The sequence below is a fragment of the Rhizopus delemar genome, genomic scaffold (genome assembly GCF_000149305.1).
Source record: "Rhizopus delemar RA 99-880 supercont3.7 genomic scaffold, whole genome shotgun sequence".
Lineage (NCBI taxonomy): Eukaryota > Fungi > Mucoromycota > Mucoromycetes > Mucorales > Rhizopodaceae > Rhizopus > Rhizopus delemar.
In genome coordinates this window covers 1,424,492-1,444,155 of record NW_027137833.1, presented here as the reverse complement: position 1 = coordinate 1,444,155, position 19,664 = coordinate 1,424,492, and the positions used below count along the sequence as shown (strand labels likewise).

Sequence of the window (19,664 nt, the reverse complement as noted above, 5' to 3'; positions counted from 1 at the left end):
ATGTATAATGCAGTAATATAAAAAAAGAATGACTAAAAAAGTAAAAGTTCATAAAAATTCATGAAAACAGCTCAAAGGAAAATCTATTTGATAATTTTTCCAAGTTTTCCCTTTAATTCAGATAGTCGATTAAGCCAGGATCAAAATAATTCTTGAAACAACTTAAAACTTGTCGAATCAGACTATTCTCATGTGCTAATTATACTTTGATATGATTGGAAATTGAAGTAACTTTAAAGAATGTCAATTAACAATTTTTACTGAGCTAAGTAGATGTGGAAGGAAAAAAAAAAAAAAAAAAAAGGCGAGGCGTAGAAAGGTTACACTTTTATTCTTCAGTACGATAAAGCAGTAAAAAATGAAATACGCACAGCTTTTGTAAAAAAAAAAAAAAGCCCAATTTTTTATGTTAGTTAAAAAAAGATTTGGTAGTAAAAATAAACTATGCTATTTTAATGAGAAACGCTTCTATCATTTATGAAAGAATGTCCATCACAATTGCACTTATATTTTGCTCATTGTTTAATTGCGCGTAATGATAAGATTAGTAATTACATTAATATCCTCTTTTTTTTTTAAGTTTTAAACAGGAAATAAACAAGCATTAATTTAAGCATTTAATAGCAAAGATGTCATGTAAAAATACCTAATATAAATTCAAGAATCACCATCTTAAATCATCAAGTACTCTTTATTTTTATTTCTCCGAGAGGAGAAACCTAAATTAAGATGCTTGCATTTAAATAGGACTCTAAGAAAGGAAGAGTAGAGAAACATTTTAGTCTCTTTTTAATTCATCTTCTAAAAAACAGTAAGGAAAAAAATATAAAAAGCCTTCTTACTTTTTTATTTTTCTTACTGGTTTATCAATAGGACAAAACATAAAATAAAATGTTGCTTATAACGGGTGCTGATCAGTGGATGGGACACGTAGTAACATCTCACCTTGCTAAGTTTGAACATCTTCGTCCACAACTTCGAGTGCTGTGCGAAACAAAGACAAGATGCCACGGGTTTGCCAAAGTAGGTATCGATGTACACCAAATTGATTATAACCACCCCAATCATATATCCATGGCATTGCGCGGTGTAGACCATCTTGTGCTAGCTATTGGAAATGAGGCTAACCGTACAGACTATGCTAAGCATATATGCTCGGCTGCTTCCTATTCTGGTGTGAAGAGTATTATATGTATATCTCATGTTGGTGCTGTATCTAGTAGTCATGCATCTCTGCAAGAATACCATGAAATTGAACAGGAAGTTATAAGGTCCTCTTGTCAGTATACAATCCTAAGGTAAAAACTATGTATCCTTTTATAAATAAAAAGGCGCTAATTTGATTTAGATTGGACTTTGTACAGCAATACTTTCATTTATGGGCAACCAATGCAGAAAAGACTAGAAAATTCATGTTGCCCTTAGCAGAAGATGTTGATATTTGTCCAATTGATATTTCTGATGTTTGTCAAGTGATTGAAGCAATAGTGTTGAATAGTAAAAAACAACTAATGGAGCAAATGGACCAATGCCATGATGGTCAGGTATATACACTGTCCGGACCCGAGTCCCTCAATGGAAAACAGATGGCAAAGATGATGGCCGATGCTACAGGTTATCAAAACTATAAATTTCATCAAGCACGCGCTATGGACATATCTTACTATCTAGAAAACCTGGGTATGGATATCTGGTTTGATGCACGCCTAAAACAAGAAATGGCCAAAACTTATCAAGAGACCTTTAAAGAAGAGAGCTATAGACAGCGAGCTTATGATATTCCCTCAAGTAAATACAGGCTTTTTGGCTTAATCAAAAGTACTAAACATGTCTGTTTCTTTGTAGCTAAACAAGTCCAAACCATGGTTGACTATTTTGACTGGGTTCAAAAGACGTCAAGCAGTGTCTGTGTTCCTCATGCAGCAATGATTACAAATATCCCTTGTAAACCAATTCAATCCTTTTTTATCGAAAATGCCAATACTTTTAAGCCAAGAGTATAAGAATGGTGTCCTCTTTCTTTTTCTTTTCTTTCTTTCTTTTTTTTCCCTCATTTCTTTCGATTTTCTTCCCCTTTCATTGATAATAAAATATCTTTTTGTAAAACATGTCATTTGATGCTCTTGTAAACATGGGAAATAACTTGTAGTCAATTGTTCATGTAAATTTATGGTTTTTTGTTTTATATGAAAGTACGAAAACATTATACTGAGAAAGAAAATACCCTTTGAACCGGATATAGACAAGGCTGTTTCCAGTTATTGATTGTAGCAGATTAACTATAAAACATACCTACCTGCTCTGTATGGTTACTTGATACGTTTTCCGAGATACTGAAAAAAAAAGGATATGCACTGTTTTCAGGAATAGATGTCGCGTTTACTAGTCGCCTTTTTATATATATCATATTATAAACTTTGTAAAAATGCGATTTTACTTTCTGAAAATGGTGTACACTATTTCTAAAAAGTAATGCCGCATTTTTATAAATTTTATGGTTCAATCAATATATAAACGCGATAAACCAAATCGACATTTATTCCTGAAAATAGCGTATTTCAGTCTATGACTTCTTTCCGCTTTCCATCACTTTCTATAGATTTTTGCCTTATTTAGAAAGGTATCCACAACACCAGACCTGAACATGCCTACTGTAAAGCAGTTACAAGCAGAACTTGCTGCAGCCAAGGCCGAAATCAATCGACTACAGCAACAAAACGCCTCCCTTCTTGAGCGGTTAGCTCAAGCACCATCCACCACTGTGCCTAAGCGCGTCCCTACTGCTACCGTTCCCCGTCCACCTGCTTCCCCTTCGTCACTGCAACTTAAACCACCTACCAAACGTCCCCCACCTCCAGAGCTTGAATCTACTCCCCTCCAAAAAGCTTCCAAATCTAAATATGCTCCACCACTTCCCAGCCAAACGGCTGCTGCTCGCACTTTCAGTCCCCCTTCCACCAATCAAGGGTTTAAATACCTTTATCTCCCTATACAACGCCACCTTCCCATTCGCCAAATACGTTCCTTACTTTGACGATTGCATATCAACAGCAGTCGTGTCCTCGACATTTGTTATCCTGACCGTCATCTCGTTGCTCTCCTCATTCAAAACTATTATGAAGCTGAAGTCCGCTCTCAATTAGAAAAATTTGAAATCCCCATACATGATGATTACGATCCTATGGATCCAAACGACCTTCGAAATCCTTACTATGACGACTTCGATCAAGATGAAAAGGAGTGTGCCGCATGGAGCGTCTTCACTCAACGCGTAATTCGTGCTATCCGTCGCCTCAATGGCCCTATTCAGCGCGCTGTTGCTCGCTTTTTCGTTGACAAAGGCATTATAGCTAGCGTTGTACTTAATGAGCTCTTTCCAGTCAAACTGACTTGAGTTCTACTTTTATTTTATGATATGACTTCCTTTCTTGTGGTCCATTTCCAAACAATGATTTATTCACAAGTTACTTCTTACTCCCCCTCTGTCCTTTTCTTTTTTTGCCCTTGCTCCCATAAGGGATTTTTTAGCTTCTTTCACGTCTCATTTGATCTGGCTTGGACAATTATGGTGTCCTGAGACACTGCGTGCTCATTTAAGTCATTAAATAAAAGTATTATTTAAACGTATTTCAGTCTATTTTGGTGGTTGGTGTTTGCATTAACAATGTGAGCCAATCAAAAATGATCCTTGTCACTGCTTTCCTATTCTGCTCATCTTTTTTTTTCTGCTCTATTTTTTATGACATCAGGCAAACTTGAACTTACAAGGGAGATACTTGGTACTTTAAAAACTTCGAAATTATATGAAGAATATAACGGACCAATATCTTCCATCTCGTTCAATGATGAAGGTGATGTTTGCTTGACTACTGCCCAAGACGATAGTTTAAAAATGTACAATTGTGTAGAAGGAATGTAAGTACCAAATTGGGCAATTTTTTTTAAAAAAAAAACTTACATCTACTCAAAGATTACAAAACACATTATTTTCAAAGAAATATGGTGCTACTCTGGCAAGATATACGCATCATAGAAACAATGTGATTTATGCATCGACAAAAGAAGATGGTAGGAGAATTAACCAAAGCTTTATTTTCCCGTGTACTTGAATATAAAATAGATACGCTGAGATATCTTTCACTGTACGACAATAAATACATTCGCTATTTTCGTGGACATAAGAAAAGGTATGTTCAAGAATATGTTAAGAGGACATGTATCGTGACTTTGACCCTCGATTAAGAGTGACTGCAGTAGAGATGTCACCTATTGATGAAAGTTTCTTGACTTCTTCTTTGGATGAAACTGTTCGTTTATGGGATTTACGTTCTTCAACTGGACAGGTAAGCTTGGGAGGAAAGATTACGCTTTTTTATAACCCGTACTCATGGGAAAAAAATATCAGGGGGTTATACACGTACAAGGGAAAACTTTAGCAGCATTTGATCCTCAAGGTTTAGTATTTGCTGTAGGAATAAGTTGTAATACAGTATGTATGTATGATTGTAGAGAATATGCAAGAGGTCCCTTTGCTACTTGGAAGGTGGAAGATTCATTTTATTCTCGCGAAAATTTACCAGAATGGTCAAGTTTAAAGTTTACACCTGATGGAAAGTGCTTGATTATTACCACTGTTGGTAGTATTATCTATGTCTTGGATTCATATACTGGTAAATTGTTACAGCGTTTAGTTGGACATAGTGGACCAGACAATGCGCTATTATCTTGTGGAGAAGAGGTTTCTGTTTCACCAGATGCAAGATTTGTCATGGCAGGTGGGAAAGACTCTTATCTAAGGTTTTGGGACCTTTATCAAAGAGATGAGATAAATTGTTCCCCATTCATTACTTTATCTACACCACATAAAAAGGGCATTCATGTAGCTTCATTTGCTCCCTCACATGCTGTGATCGTTACTGGCGGCAGTGAGCTGGTAATAGAAAAAAAAAAGGGGATTTAAAATGATATGTAAACTTACGATTAAACGCGTTAGGCTATGTGGCTACCTGGAGCTCAAGCACAACCCCAACAACAGCTATAGTAAAAAATTAAGCGGAGATTTAGAGCATTAATGTAAAATAATGTCCATCTTTTTTTTTTGTATATAAATCTTTTTCTTTAATAAAGCACAAACTTAAACAAATGACGATATCAAAGAAACTCACTATTTGTATTGACCGAGGAGGCACCTTCACTGATTGTATTGGCTTTTTGGGTAAAGCAGGGGATGATGATTATAAAGAATATGTGGTGAAGTTATTATCAGAAGACCCTTCAAATTATAAAGATGCTCCAACAGAAGGTATAAGAAGAATTGTCGAATTAGCTACGGGTGAAAAGCATCCTCGATCAGAACCAGTGCCTACCAAACATATTGGTAATTTTGCATAAGCTTTATTTTATATTATCCACTTTATAAACCCCTTGATATCTAGAAAGTGTTCGCATGGGAACTACAGTTGCAACCAACGCATTGCTGGAAAGAAAGGGTGAAAAAAGCGCGTTGTTAATCACAAAAGGCTTCAAGGACCTTTTGACTATTGGTAACCAATCTAGACCTAAAATTTTTGACCTTTCTATCAGTAAGCCAGATGTGCTTTATGACAAAGTGATTGAAATTGATGAACGGTAAAGTTAAAATAGAAAATTTGTATATCGGCTCGAGCTTATTTCTTTTTTCCCACAGTATTGTATTACTAAATTCTGCTGCATCTGAAGTGCAAGTAACACCCTCGCAAAAAGATGACTATATCAAAAAAGGTATTTCTGGGGAATGGGTAAAGATAGTTCAAACACCAAGTGAGTATTTCAATAAAGGACATAAAAGAACATGAATTAAACTTTTTATATTTTAGACTTGGATCAAGTCAAGACACAACTTCAAGAATTATTTGATAGTGGATATCGAAGTATATCCATTTGTCTTATGCACGCATATACCTTCCCAGAACATGAAAGACAGATTGGTAAATTAGCTGAATCTATTGGATTCTCTCACGTTTCACTTTCCAGTCAAGTGATGCCAATGATAAAGATCGTACCCCGAGGAACCTCTGCCTCAGCCGATGCATACCTTACGCCTTGTATTCAAAAATACATTGAAGGGTTTACGAGTGGTTTTGATAATGGGTTTGAAAAAGGCACAACTCAGTTACAATTCATGCAAAGTGATGGAGGGTTGGTGCCCGTCAGTCACTTTTCAGGCTTCAAGGCTATCCTATCTGGTCCCGCTGGTGGCGTGGTAGGCTATGCTCTGACAACGTACAACAAAGTGCCTGTCATTGGGTTTGACATGGGCGGCACAAGTACTGATGTCTCTCGGTTTGATGGCCATTTTGAACACGTATTTGAAACGACGACAGCTGGTGTCACAATCCAAGCTCCTCAGTTGGATATCAACACAGTCGCTGCTGGTGGTGGATCTATGCTGTTCTTTAAGAATGGTATGTTTGTTGTGGGTCCTGAGGTAAGAAAAAAGAAAAAGAAAATCGCGTGCGGAAAAGGAATTAAACCTGGGTTCTTTACAGAGTGCAGGTGCTCATCCTGGACCTGCTTGTTATAGGTAAAATCTAGAAAGAACATAGCACTCCTTTCTTCACTCTAATTTTGTATTTTTGATCTAAAGGAAAGGTGGACCTTTGGCTGTCTCAGATGCCAATCTACTCTTGGGCCGTTTGTTACCTGAATATTTTCCAAAGATATTTGGTCCTAATGAAGACCAATCATTGGATAGAGCCATTGTTGAAGAAAAGTTCAAAGAGTTAGCGAAAACAATCAATGAATCTACTGGAGAAAGCAAATCCCTTGATGAGGTAGTTTATGGATTCATCAAAGTAGCCAATGAAACAATGTGTAGACCTATTCGTGCATTAACAGAGGCTAAAGGACATGATACTAGCCATCATACACTGGCAGTCTTTGGTGGTGCGGGCGGACAACATGCTTGTGGTATTGCTCGTAATTTGGGTATCAGTAAAATCGTCATGTACCGACATAGCTCTATTCTATCGGCATTTGGTCTTGCTCTTGCTGATGTTGTTTATGAAGTACAAGAACCATGTGCCGAAAGACTTAACAAAGAAACCTTGCCTCAAATGCAAAAACGTGTCTATGATCTGAAGAAGGCTTGTAAAGGCGAGCTTTACAAACAAGGCTTCGATGATCAAGATGTAACCACTGAGGTCTATTTGAACCTTCGTTTTGATGGAACAGATTGCGCACTGATGACTATGCAACCCTCTGAAACTGATTGGAATTTTGAAGAGGCTTTCTGTCAACTTTATACTCAAGAATTTGGCTTCTTACTTAAAAATCGTGATATTATCATTGATGATGTTCGCGTTCGTGGTATTGGAAAGACGATTCAGAGCAAGGACCTTACCCCAGATCAAGAGATTGAGAGATTAAAGGCAGCAAATGAAATCAAATATGTAGCTGATAGTGTTCTGCCAGATAGTCATACTTCGGTTTACTTTGAGCAAGGTGGAAGAGATGATCATGTTCCTGTCTATCGTCTTGGTCAATTGGCACCTGGGTCGCTTGTGGACGGTCCTGCGATTATCATTGATGCTACATCCACTGTAGTCATTGAGCCTTCCTGTTCGGCTTTAATCACATCGGGACACATTACTATCACAGTAGGTAAAGGAGAAAAGAAGAAGGTAACGACTGAAATGGAACCTATTCAACTCTCTATTTTCTCTCACCGTTTTATGAGCATTGCTGAACAAATGGGTCGTACTTTACAAAAAACAGCTGTGTCAACAAATATCAAAGAGAGACTTGGTAAGGAAAAGGCTTTTATAATGGCAAACAATGGTTGTTAAAGATTATGTAGATTTTTCCTGTGCATTATTCGGTGCTGATGGTGGTCTGGTTGCAAATGCTCCTCATATTCCTGTGCATTTAGGCTCATTAAGTCATGCAGTCATATACCAATTAAACTATTATAAAGGAAACCTTTTTGAAGGCGATGTTATTATGACAAATCATCCTTCAGCTGGTGGCTCCCATTTACCTGGTAAATCAACATAAAAAAGAAAAAAGCATGTATTGATATTAACTTTTTTTGAGCTAGATATTACAATTATTACTCCTGTTTTCAATAAAGGCGAAATTGTGTTCTTTGTAGCTTCAAGAGGACATCATGCTGATATTGGAGGCATCTCACCTGGTTCAATGCCTCCTCATTCAAAAGAGTTATATCAAGAAGGTGCTGCTATTAAATCTTTCAAAATTGTTTCCAAAGGTCATTTTGATCAAAAGGGACTTGAAGATCATTTGTGTACTATCCCCGCTTCTTATCCAGGATGCTCTGGATCAAGAGCATTCAGAGATAACATGTCAGGTACTTATACAAGAATGGCAACATTAGATCGTACACTGATAATTTATATAAACAGACTTAAAAGCACAAATAGCTGCCAATCAAAAAGGTATTGGGTTAGTCAAGGCATTGATTGAAGAATACTCTATTGAAGTTGTACAGGCTTATATGATGCATATTCGTCGTAATGCTTCAGATGCTGTCAAAAACTTGTTAAAACAAATTGCTCACAATCGCTCACACAATGAATTGGTTGCAACGGACTACATGGATGATGGAACACCTATTCACTTAAGAGTAACTATTGATGCTGAAAAGGGTACTGCTTTATTCGATTTTGAAGGCACTGGTCCAGAAGTTTATGGAAATACAAACGCTCCGGAAAGTGTTTGCCATTCGGCCATTATTTATTCTATTCGGTGCCTCGTCAATCAAGACATCCCACTCAACTCGGGGTGTCTGGAACCCATCACAATCAAGATTCCTCCAAGATCCATTTTGAGTCCATCAGAAAAAAGCGCCGTGGTTGGCGGCAATGTGGTCACTAGTCAGCGATTGGTGGATGTTGTACTTAGAGCATTTGAAGCATGTGCAGCCAGTCAAGGTTGCTGCAACAACTTGACGTTTGGTAAAGGTGGCAAAGATGAAGAGTCGGGTAAAGTGCGAGCCGGTTGGGGATATTATGAAACAATCGCTGGTGGTAGTGGAGCAGGTCCTTCCTGGCATGGACAGAGTGGTGTTCATACGCACATGACAAATACTCGCATTACAGATCCTGAAATCCTTGAACGTCGTTATCCTGTTATCCTTCATACCTTTGGTATCCGTCCTAATTCGGGTGGTGATGGCGAATATCGCGGTGGAGATGGTGTGATTCGTGAAATTGAGTTTTTAGAAGATGACATTCAGGTATCGATTCTATCTGAGCGACGTGTGTTTAGACCTTATGGCATGAAAGGTGGTGACGATGCCGAAAAGGGTCTTAACTTATGGGTGCGTAGTGAAGAGAATAAGATTATACGAACTTTGAACCTGACAGGCAAGAACTCTGCATTATTTAAACGTGGTGACCGTATTATCATTCAAACCCCTGGAGGAGGAGGTTACGGTAAAAAGAAAAGTAAAGTAAACTAGTCTCCACTACTGTTTTTTTTTATGTATAATCAAGATAATAAAAGTTTGTTTTCTGAATAATTCTAAATTCTTTAGTCAAGAGGAACCCAATCTCTTGGATTCTTTAAGACTTCTTGTAAATCCTCTTCTTTTGATCCTGGCTCCGGTTCCCTCATATATTCCCATCGAGAAGTAAGAGGTAAAGACATCAAGATGGCTTCAATACGAGCACCAGGCGTTTGAAGACCAAACTTTGTACCTCTATCCCAAACGAGGTTGAATTCGACATAACGACCACGACGAATCTGTTGCCACTCCTTCATTTCTGGTGTATATTTCATGTTCATTCTCTTTTTCATGATGGGAATATAAGAAGCTGTGAATCGATTACCCATCTCCTTGACAAAGTTGAATAATTCATCTGCTGGCTTGTCGTCCAAATCGTCGAAAAAGACACCACCTACACCACGAGCTTCTCCACGATGTTTGATAAAGAAGTACTTATCACACCACTGCTTGAATTGGCCATAATACTTCTTGTCAAACTTGTCACAACCATCTTTAAGTACTTGGTGAAAATGAATGGCGTCTTCTTCATAAAGATAGGAAGGGGTCAAATCAGATCCTCCACCAAACCACCACATCTTGGGTGTTCCATCAGGGTTCTCGATTTCAAAATAACGATAGTTCAAGTGCACCGTAGGTGCGTTGGGATTGTGTGGGTGGATGACAAGCGAGATACCTGCGGCAAAGAAGGGTACAGGCCCATCTGCAGAGATATCCTTTCCACGGTCATGTCTCATTTGTTCAACAGCAGCTTTGGGTAGTTGGCCGTAAACGATAGATATACCCACGCCGGCTTTTTCAAATACATTACCATCTTGAAGAACGCAGGTAATACCTTCTCCTCCTTCAGGTCGCTCCCAAGCAGTTCTTGTAAATTGCTTTCCATCCAATTGTTCGATCTCTGAGACAATACGGTTTTGAAGCCCTTTGATGAAAGCTTCCATACGAAGACGCATAGGATCACTATCCGTAATGGGTCCTTCTGCTCTCTTTTTTGACCAAAAAAATATCTATTATGAGTTTTTCTATAATCAATTCCCTTCTTGAACTTACACGTTGTTTATCATCAGCTACAGCATCACAATAGGCCTTTTTGAGATGTTAGTGACATGATGGAATTTAGAGTGAATTCATTACTTGTTTTGATCCCCAAATACCGAAGCCAAGAGTAGCCATAGTTGCAATGGCTACTTTGTTTCTCCAGCTGCTGTTGGCAGCAGCTGCTCTAGCAGTTGCATAAAATCGTTGTTCATTGTTTCTATGATCTATAAGGTTTAAAAAAAATGTGGTGATTTCAAGACGTGACATACAAGAATACAGATGTTCTAAGTGAACGAGCTGAATGAACTTTTTTAAATAAAGAATTGGAAGTATCAGATATCAATATAGAATAATGAAAGATATCTATTCTAACCTATTCTTCTACTGTTACAAATACTACTTCTAAGCATGCTGTTGTAAAGAGGAGAAGCACAACCCCCCGGGATTAAAAAATATTCTTAGAGTAAACTCAGAAATGGGGGTTTTTCGGGTGACATTGAACATAAAAATTCTGGTTGCTTGTCGTAGGTACAAGCAATACCAATGGACAAAACAAAGACCGAAAACGAGATACATACGCGCCCATGATATCGTTCTTTGTGGTGATCTGAACTTGTTACTGTCTTTTGATGATTATCAATTATTCTATATCTATCCTAACCCAAAAAAAAAGCTGAATTTGTACATTAGCTTCCCTTAGAAAGATATGAGGAAAAAAAGATTTCATTATTACTATTCTTTATATGTATAGAAAATAAAGCGTGGCTCAGAGAGCATGTATCATATTTTCGGTCTTCATTTCGTCAATATTGGTATACTATGGAGCTTAAATTTATCCATCCTCCTCAAAATAACCTATCACAAAATAAACCCAATATCTACCCACAACTCATTTCCCTGCGAAATTCTTACCTAAAGCCAAAGAAACCTTACAAACAGATCTGTTTGCACTTTAGTGCATCTAAGCTTGAAGAGATTTATTCAGAAATGAAAGTAGAAATAGCAAAGTGGTGGTCCATTTATACTTTTAGTTAAGAATAGAAATAATTTTTTCCATAAGCATTGTTTGATATAGTGCTGCTTCGTTAATGTATTTTTTTTATGTACTTGAAATATTTAAATCATATTTTAAAAGGATCAAGTTTTTTAAAAAAAAAATTCTTTAATTAGCTAAAGACAGAGCATGATGTGTATGTGTACAATATGCAAGCATTAACAGCTGCAGTAATGAACTTAACGATAACGACGGAGAGAAAGGGTGTTGCGACGTTTCCAGGTGGCACGACGACCAGAACCCTTGGTGTTATTGAAACGATGACCCTTTTGGTGACCGCGAGACTTCTTACCAACAGCAGTCAAACCACGAGCTTCACGACGCTTGTGAACGGGGTTGACGATCCAGTTGATACGGGCATCGTTACGAATAGCCTTGTGAGAGGGATCGACGAGGATGACTTCAAAGTACTTGTAGGTAGCGTCTTGATTGATCCAGTATGAGTTCAACACACGCAAGTTACGGCACTTGCGGCCAACACGCTCTTCAGCGGTTGAACGGAGGGAACGTTGGTATTTGAGTTGGCTGACACCTTCGTTAACGGGCTTACCATAGGTGGCACCCTTGGGGACAGGTCTCTTACGGCCACCACGACGAACACGAATACGGTAGATAACGTAACCTTGCTTGGCCTTGTAACCCAAACGACGAGCCTTGTCAGGACGAGAAGGACGAGAAGCACGGTGAATGACGTTCAACTGTCTGTATTCCCAACATCTGACACGAAGCAAGAAGCGAGAAACATCTGATTGCTTCTTTCTGGCAAGTTCCTCAAGATACTTGTAGGCTATTGAATATTAATTACTTCGTCCATCTCTAAAAAAATAAAACCTACCACCCATAACTATATAATAATTCAAATGTATAAAAAAACAAATTGTTAGTCCAACTGAATGGATAATTTCCAAATGTCAAATTGAGATGAATAGGTGAATCATGTTTGTTGAATTTGTATCCATATTTTACATACATCCATCCATTATGTAAACAATCATCGCACATTCATCTCACTTGTATCTGGCTCTTTATTACCTAAAATGTATGTGCTATTGAAGAGAAGGGATGCTTAGTCTGGTTCTTCATTGTTCGTTTGATTCATCAGATTTCCCTTTCTTTACTTCGATTCGTTAGTTTGCAAAATCAACCTAGTTAAAAGCCACAACTAGGAGATACACTGTTCGGGCCGGACTTGCTCAACTGCCGAATTAGCAATTCTATTCAAGCATATACCAAAGAGGAATCATCACTCCAATATACAATCCTTCCTTTTAACCAACCAGTATGTATATCACCAATGACACTGTATGAAAGCATCAATGAAAAGAAATAAAGCAAAGTCCAACAGACAAACAGATATATCCATTTTAAGAATCAAAAAGGCAGTTTTTTCAAATGGATACATGTTGAGCTTTCTTTGGAAAACTGATGCGATCTGCTTTGTTTAATTAGCATTTTTACAAATGAATTATTTACTAATCAATTCCTCTTTATTTAAAATCTATTTTTATTTATCTTGTTCTTGAACATTACTAGTCTGTTGAGCAACAATGGTCCGATACGCCGCTACTCCCGCTAATCAAGCCAAGGGTAAAAAGATTCAACTAAATGATTGCGAGTAGAGAATTAAAACCTTTTTTTTACAATTAATTATAGCCGCCAAGTCTAGAGGTTCTTACCTTCGTGTTCACGTAAGTTAAAAAAGTTTTGAGTAATAATGAGATCGCAATGAAAATTGAACGATTTTCCACTTTAGTTCAAGAACACTCACGAAGTCGCTGCCGCCATTCAAGGTATGAAGTTAAGCAAGGCTTATGCCTACCTTAACAACGTCAAGGAACACAAGCAATGTATTCCCTTCCGCAAATTCAACGGTGGTGTTGGTCGTACCGCTCAAGCCAAGGAATTCGGTACCACTCAAGGTCGCTGGCCCGTTAAGTCTGTCAAGTTCATTCTTGATCTTTTGAAGAACGCTGAAAGCAATGCTGAAGTATGACCATTTCCTATACGATTTAAACAAAAGTTAATATTTATTACATTATAGGCTAAGGGTTTGAATGTTGAAGAGCTCGCCATCTCCAGTGTTATTGTTAACCAAGCCCCCAAGCACCGTCGTCGTACTTACCGTGCTCATGGTAGAATCAACCCCTTCATGTCTTCTCCTTCTCACATCGAAGTCATCCTCACTGAAAAGGAAGAGGTTGTTCCTCGTGCTACTGACAAGAAGGTTGTCAAGCTTAACGCTCGTCAATTGGCTCGCAATGCTCGTCTCTTGGCCGGTAAGGCCCGTGCTTAAATAAATCTTTAGAGAAATTCTCTCGTTTCTTTGTAGTAAAAAAATGTAGTAATACAATATAAATGTTTTATCACAAAACACTCCATTCTCTCTTTTTTTTGGCATACGTGAAAGATATTTTTGATGTTGAGCCTTTTGCAACTTACTGATGACTGTATATTTAAACTTTAATTGCCTCTTCTGAAAAGCATGAGGATGCTGGGACTTATTCTAGATCAGAAATGTTGTAGTGCTATGTTGCAATACAAGTCTTGTATAATTAAATGAATAGAAAATAATCGTTATTTCAAGTATTGTTCTTTTAGTGCAACCTGTTGAATATGGTACAAACAATTGTTTCGATTGATAAATATGACTAAAAGAAGGCGTACATGAAATGATTATGCTCTAACTTTAATTTAATAAAATATAAAGAGTACTGCGTACAATTTTGGCCTTTTCCATAAAAGAGTTTTGACTGAACACTTTCTCAATCTAACATTACTAAAAAAGAATTTGTGATCTATGTTTTTAGTTTTTAGAAATGGGTTTGATGCACGTCTATATTTTTTTTAAGGAACAAAGCTATGTACTATTTTTAAAGTTTACTGTGATAAACAAAGGCCGAAGCATGGTGGATATACACAAATGTGTTTTACTCGCAGTGAAAAGGTTGAAATTAAGTCTTGATAAGATTGATTAAAGGATGTGATTAAGCGAGGTATATAGTTGCTTACCTAAACAAAGCATTGATTTTTATTGCATATGACCTGTGTTTTGGATGATAGTAATACATACAAAGTTATTGTTTAAGTTAAAAGGTAATCTACCTGGACATTAAAAGAGGGTACTATTTGTAGTTTACTTCCAAAGGTACTGAACATATTACAACTTCTTTCTAAAAAAGGCTATTTATCATTGAAAATGTGTCTTGAATGCTTATTTATTGCAAATTTCTTCTTATTAAATAATTAATATTCAATTAAGAAGGATCATGTAAGCAAACAGATAGTTTCAAGGCTGTTACAAGCGTTGTTGACATAATTCTTTTCCAAATTGTAGCTTTTTAGAAAATTCGCTTTTAAAAAGTAAATTTGGTTGCTTATGCAAAATTGAAAGAATCCAAATGGGGTACAAGCAAATCAAATCTTTCCCCTGTGAAACAAACAAATTATTGTATTCTAAGAAACCTTAACTAACAAGCAAAAGCATTTAAAAGAACCAAATATGTGAAATCTTTTAAATTTAAGCACATATGCGAAAGACCTCCGGAAATCGAAATTTGCAATAGTCACAGTTGTGACGTCTCTTAAACGACCATGGCTTGTTTTCTTTTATCTTTGTTTCTAAAGCTCCCCTCAAAAGCAAGCAGGAAAGTTTTAGCCACCTTGCATTAAACCACACACTCATACTGAAACTCATCATGCAAAGGCTTTGGCATCGACTGAAAATCGTGCCTAGCCAAACAGAATGTATATATTGTATAAGCCTATTGAAGAGCCCTGTGCTAGTGAAACACCCTTTTCCTCCACTTAATCTATTCAGGGTCTACTCCACCACCGATTTCGACAAAAAGACACGACTATCAACAAATATTCAAAGAAACGATTCTGCTAATCGACACAATAAAGCCATGGTATTAGCTGACTTTTACCGGGCCCTTGCTACTCAGAATATTGAACGTATTTGGCCCTTGTATACCTACCTTTATGATAACAGTTTACTCGACACCCTAACAAGGCAGAATTATTATCAACTTTTGACTTATTCTACGCGTGCTCGAGCAACACACACAAACTACTATCGGTTATTAGCCCTAGTAGACGACATGAAGGAACTTGGCATTCCTCTTCGATTAACTGATTATAACTCACTAATCAGCTGGATCGGAGGACGACCAGTACCAATAATAAAGCCTCGCCACTTGAAAGAAGCTATGGATGTATTTGAAGAAATGCAGGAATCAGATCATTTAGATGTCAAAGGAGAAATCATTAGAAAAGAGCCAATTCGGCCATCAGTGGAGACATTTAATACATTGATTGCTATCGCCAGTCGAGTGCCTGACCTTCGTACAGCGCAAAAGCTTTATCGTGACATGATATCTCGAGGATTGCGGCCAGATGTGTATACGTACTCAACATTGATCGGTTTGGTGGGCAAGATAGGTGATACACGAGGCATAGAGGATTTGTTGAGTGATGTACGCAAGAACCTAACAAGAGATCAATTGAGGCATGTGGAGCTTTGGAACTCAATAATGTCAGCCTATGCTTGTAATGGTCTTTATGATAAAGTCAATGAGTTACTTGAACAGATGAAAGTGCGCAACAACAAACATGCACGAAATAAACCATATGGAGTGAAAAAAACCAAAAAATGGGAAAGAGGGATACCGGCACCAGATGCAGAAAGCTACAGGATATATATTGATATGATGATACGGCAAGGCGAACCATTTGATAAGATATTAGACAAATTTTACGAGATGAAACGCAGATCCATTATTCCTATTATACAAACATACAATTCTTTATTCAGGTCCTTGATGAATCCAATAGAAAAGTTTCCGGACCTTGTTAGCAAAAAGAATCCTGAGCGATTCAAAAATCGCGTGTTATTGAAGAAGCTGTATTTATCATTTAAAAGAGACCTCGCGCAAGTAGAGCCGAATTCAGAAACACTATATACCCTCGTATCTGCTTTTCTTGATTTAGAGGATACCAAAACTGCACTGGAAGTGTTTGTATTCTTGAGTAACTACAAAAAATCCGCCATTCCCACCACAACAACCGAAAAAAGTATACAGTATAGCGCTGTAGCAATATTAGCCAAAGAAAAACATGCAATTTCAACCAACAATCCAACAAAGATGGAGCCCTCAAAGGAACTACTGGATAGACTAACGGCGATTGTTACAGAAAAAACTTCATTGTAATTTTTAATATTGTATCATAGAATAAATAAAAACAAAAAGGGCAACATTTAAAATGGTGCACTAAAGTAAATCTTTATTCAATTTGTCAGCAGTCATTAATGCCATTTGCTTTATAGAGTTCCTATCTGTATCAATCACTAATATTTCTCTCAGGGTTTTTTCATGTTCACATAGCCGTAGATATTCTGGCCAAACAATTTTATCGAAATAACCAGGTGGATCGATCCAATACCCTTCTTGTGTATGATATCCTTGCCTTTCTTCTCTTCTAGATTTTGCTGTTTCATAGGAAGTTTTAAGCGATATCTTACAGTCTAATTCGTCTATTAGTCTGTCATCCCAATACAACATAAATCCATCAACAATGATAAAACGGTCATCTTTTTCTATGAATCCTGAAAGCTTTTGCCGTAATTCTAAAGCCGTTTCATCGTCCAGCTGATTTGAACCATCGTGAAGGTTATTTTCTTCGTAAGAATGAAATCCTTCTGGTAGCTTTCCATCGTTATTCTTTGCATAAATTACAATATCCAGAAGCCTATCAAAATCTACAGCTTCAGGGCAATCCCAGTTTGCCAATTGTGATTCTTTATCAATAGGGACATCATCTTCAAACTATTCTAGGCAAATCTTAAATTTGTATATCAGTTTTTACAAGAACAAAAAAAAACCTTGTAGAAATCATCTTGATGTACAACTACAACGTTTTTTAGAATTCGTTTCAAGATGCGTGTAATTGTCTATTAAGTTAAATCTTTAGTATTTTGCTTTAGCAATTCAAATAAATACCTACTGTTTTTCCCGAGCAAGAATGGCCTCTACACAAAAAGGTTAAATGAATAAAACATACTTTATTGAAACAAATCAGATCACTAAGAAATTACCCTATACCAATAGTATACACTTTGGTCATGTGAACAAGCAGAAAGATAAAGATCACTATCAATAACGGGTTTATCTTTCTGTTGTGGTGACTGCCATTCAATACTGTTAAGCTTCCATCATAGTACAGCAGTTTTTTACATAAGCTGTACAATTACAACCTGCTTCTACATTTGGCCACAGTCCTGTCATTGTTAATTTTTGATGTATACCACATTCGCATATTATAAAAATTAAATTGTAGATATTTATTAATTTTTAAAAGTGATTTTTTATTGGAAAAGCCAAAACAATATCGTACAATATACAAAAAAAAGGGGTGTCAAATGTTTTATACAATTACCTACTGTATCATCTTCTTTAAAAGCTAGGAAATTTTTCACGATAGTTATCTTTTTGAGGGGTGCCATAAGGATGATAATTTTCATCGTACTTTTCAAAATTGGCTGTGTCTCCTTTTCCTTTCAGTTCAGGTATGTAAGGCGGCTTAATTTTGCGTTGAACAAGAAGATCAAATTCCAAAGGATCAAACCACTTGTGTTCCATAATATCATAATAACCTCTCTTCAGATTTCCATATCGTTCACTCAAGTCGGTTGTTAGTAAATGCATTAATAAATCCTTTGCTGCTGGATCCATGTCAGAAGGATACTTTGGTGGTGCAGTAAGAATCTTTTCGTACAATCTAAACTGATTTTCATCATAATAAGGTGGATAACTATTAAAGTAAATAAGTTTATCACTTTTTCTGTGAAAGACAAACACCTCCTCTTTTTCTATTTACCCTGCAAGCATTTCAAATATAAGTACACCAAACGACCAAAAATCCGCTGCTTTTCCATAGCCTTTTGTTTGTATTATTTCGGGTGCAAGATAATCTGGTGTGCCACATAGTGTCCAGGTAATGTCGGGTACCTTTTTGGCAAACCCAAAATCGGTAATTTTAATATGTCCGTGCGCATCTAGCAAGATATTCTCGGGCTTCAGGTCACGATAAATGATATCTTTGCTGTGCAAGTAAGCAAGGGCCAACAACACCTCTCCTGCATAAAAACGTGCAACCTCATTCGAAAATTTCTATATAAAAGTGAAAAGATCAGCACACATATATGGTTGCAGCAGCTTCTGCTAAGAAGCTTACCTTTGACTTTCTCAAGAAAGAGAAAAGCTCACCACCTGGAACATAGTCCATGACCATATACAAGTTTGCATCGTCTTGAAAGCTTCCCCATAAGTTTACAATAAATGGATGCTGGATACTAGCAAGTGTAGCGCGCTCATTGTTTGTATGCTCTACCTGCTTAAGCTTCACAACTTCAGCCTTTTGCAATACTTTAAGTGCATAGTATCTGTTGTTGATCTTTGATTGAATTAGATGAACTCTCCCAAAAGAACCAGTACCCACAGTTCGCTCAATTTTAAAATCTTCCAATTTCAATTTATACTGCTCTCTTTGATCTACATGTTTATCTTGTGCTATTTCTTGAGGTAATTTCGGGTGAGCATAAGATGAATCTCTAGAGTCTTTTTTGGGAATGTAATTTTCTGGAACTTCTGAAGGTGTTGAAGGCGCATCACCTGCGTTAAAGGCAGATTCTACAAAAAAAGTTCAAAATCAAGATGTGAGTTTGACTAGTTTAACTTACCTTTTCTGGAGTTTGACAGTTTTCGCGCCTTTTCTTCTTTGGTAGGTGTAGGAGGCGGTAAGGTCGCCTCATCGATCTCTCTTGCTTTAGTTTCTGTTGGAGCAACCACTGATGTTTTGATTGAGTAGTCAATTCCTACTTCTTGTGTGATATATTTGATATTACTTACCTGGAGATGATTCCACACAGTCCTCTTTTTTATTATTATGATGATCCCTAGTATCCTCACTGTGGTGGTTGTGATGTGAGAACACCGGCTTTACTTTATTAACCATTTTATCAAGTGTGGCTGGCATTTGTACTTAGATAATAACAATGAAAATAAA

At 37.0% G+C, this 19,664-nt stretch overlaps 9 protein-coding genes across 9 annotated transcripts; 4 read left to right on the top strand and 5 right to left on the bottom strand.

The window, feature by feature from the left end:
• Positions 1–891: 891 nt before the first annotated feature.
• Positions 892–2,003, top strand: RO3G_09748 (uncharacterized protein; the record flags this gene model as incomplete). The annotated part of the gene is made up of 3 exons (XM_067664333.1): positions 892–1,298; positions 1,349–1,788; positions 1,846–2,003. 3 exons carry the CDS (start codon positions 892–894, stop codon positions 2,001–2,003), a joined length of 1,005 nt encoding a protein of 334 aa, XP_067520434.1.
• Positions 2,004–2,644: 641 nt separating this feature from the next.
• RO3G_09747 (uncharacterized protein) lies at positions 2,645–3,394 on the top strand (the record flags this gene model as incomplete). Its single annotated transcript, XM_067664332.1, has 2 exons — positions 2,645–2,967; positions 3,052–3,394. 2 exons carry the CDS (start codon positions 2,645–2,647, stop codon positions 3,392–3,394), a joined length of 666 nt encoding a protein of 221 aa, XP_067520433.1.
• Positions 3,395–3,892: 498 nt separating this feature from the next.
• Positions 3,893–9,460, top strand: RO3G_09746 (uncharacterized protein; the record flags this gene model as incomplete). Its single annotated transcript, XM_067664331.1, has 16 exons — positions 3,893–3,915; positions 3,971–4,068; positions 4,121–4,187; positions 4,244–4,343; positions 4,406–4,493; positions 4,524–4,925; positions 4,994–5,040; positions 5,128–5,377; positions 5,436–5,628; positions 5,687–5,799; positions 5,856–6,466; positions 6,528–6,562; positions 6,626–7,785; positions 7,838–8,020; positions 8,078–8,347; positions 8,403–9,460. The coding sequence occupies 16 exons, from the start codon at positions 3,893–3,895 to the stop codon at positions 9,458–9,460; spliced, it is 4,698 nt and encodes a 1,565-aa protein (XP_067520432.1).
• Positions 9,461–9,531: 71 nt separating this feature from the next.
• RO3G_09745 (uncharacterized protein) lies at positions 9,532–10,956 on the bottom strand (the record flags this gene model as incomplete). Its single annotated transcript, XM_067664330.1, has 3 exons — positions 9,532–10,515; positions 10,643–10,770; positions 10,932–10,956. 3 exons carry the CDS (start codon positions 10,954–10,956, stop codon positions 9,532–9,534), a joined length of 1,137 nt encoding a protein of 378 aa, XP_067520431.1.
• An 823-nt stretch (positions 10,957–11,779) lies between these two features.
• On the bottom strand, positions 11,780–12,442 carry RO3G_09744 (60S ribosomal protein eL15; the record flags this gene model as incomplete). Its single annotated transcript, XM_067664329.1, has 2 exons — positions 11,780–12,387; positions 12,436–12,442. The coding sequence occupies 2 exons, from the start codon at positions 12,440–12,442 to the stop codon at positions 11,780–11,782; spliced, it is 615 nt and encodes a 204-aa protein (XP_067520430.1).
• A 705-nt stretch (positions 12,443–13,147) lies between these two features.
• On the top strand, positions 13,148–13,893 carry RO3G_09743 (60S ribosomal protein uL22; the record flags this gene model as incomplete). Its single annotated transcript, XM_067664328.1, has 4 exons — positions 13,148–13,187; positions 13,254–13,288; positions 13,354–13,587; positions 13,642–13,893. The coding sequence occupies 4 exons, from the start codon at positions 13,148–13,150 to the stop codon at positions 13,891–13,893; spliced, it is 561 nt and encodes a 186-aa protein (XP_067520429.1).
• Positions 13,894–15,960: 2,067 nt separating this feature from the next.
• RO3G_09742 (uncharacterized protein) lies at positions 15,961–16,213 on the bottom strand (the record flags this gene model as incomplete). The annotated part of the gene is made up of 2 exons (XM_067664327.1): positions 15,961–16,087; positions 16,182–16,213. The coding sequence occupies 2 exons, from the start codon at positions 16,211–16,213 to the stop codon at positions 15,961–15,963; spliced, it is 159 nt and encodes a 52-aa protein (XP_067520428.1).
• Positions 16,214–16,870: 657 nt separating this feature from the next.
• On the bottom strand, positions 16,871–17,723 carry RO3G_09741 (uncharacterized protein; the record flags this gene model as incomplete). Its single annotated transcript, XM_067664326.1, has 3 exons — positions 16,871–17,425; positions 17,604–17,628; positions 17,695–17,723. The coding sequence occupies 3 exons, from the start codon at positions 17,721–17,723 to the stop codon at positions 16,871–16,873; spliced, it is 609 nt and encodes a 202-aa protein (XP_067520427.1).
• Positions 17,724–18,052: 329 nt separating this feature from the next.
• On the bottom strand, positions 18,053–19,613 carry RO3G_09740 (uncharacterized protein; the record flags this gene model as incomplete). The annotated part of the gene is made up of 5 exons (XM_067664325.1): positions 18,053–18,410; positions 18,477–18,769; positions 18,834–19,288; positions 19,339–19,446; positions 19,508–19,613. 5 exons carry the CDS (start codon positions 19,611–19,613, stop codon positions 18,053–18,055), a joined length of 1,320 nt encoding a protein of 439 aa, XP_067520426.1.
• Between the last annotated feature and the right edge of the window lie 51 nt (positions 19,614–19,664).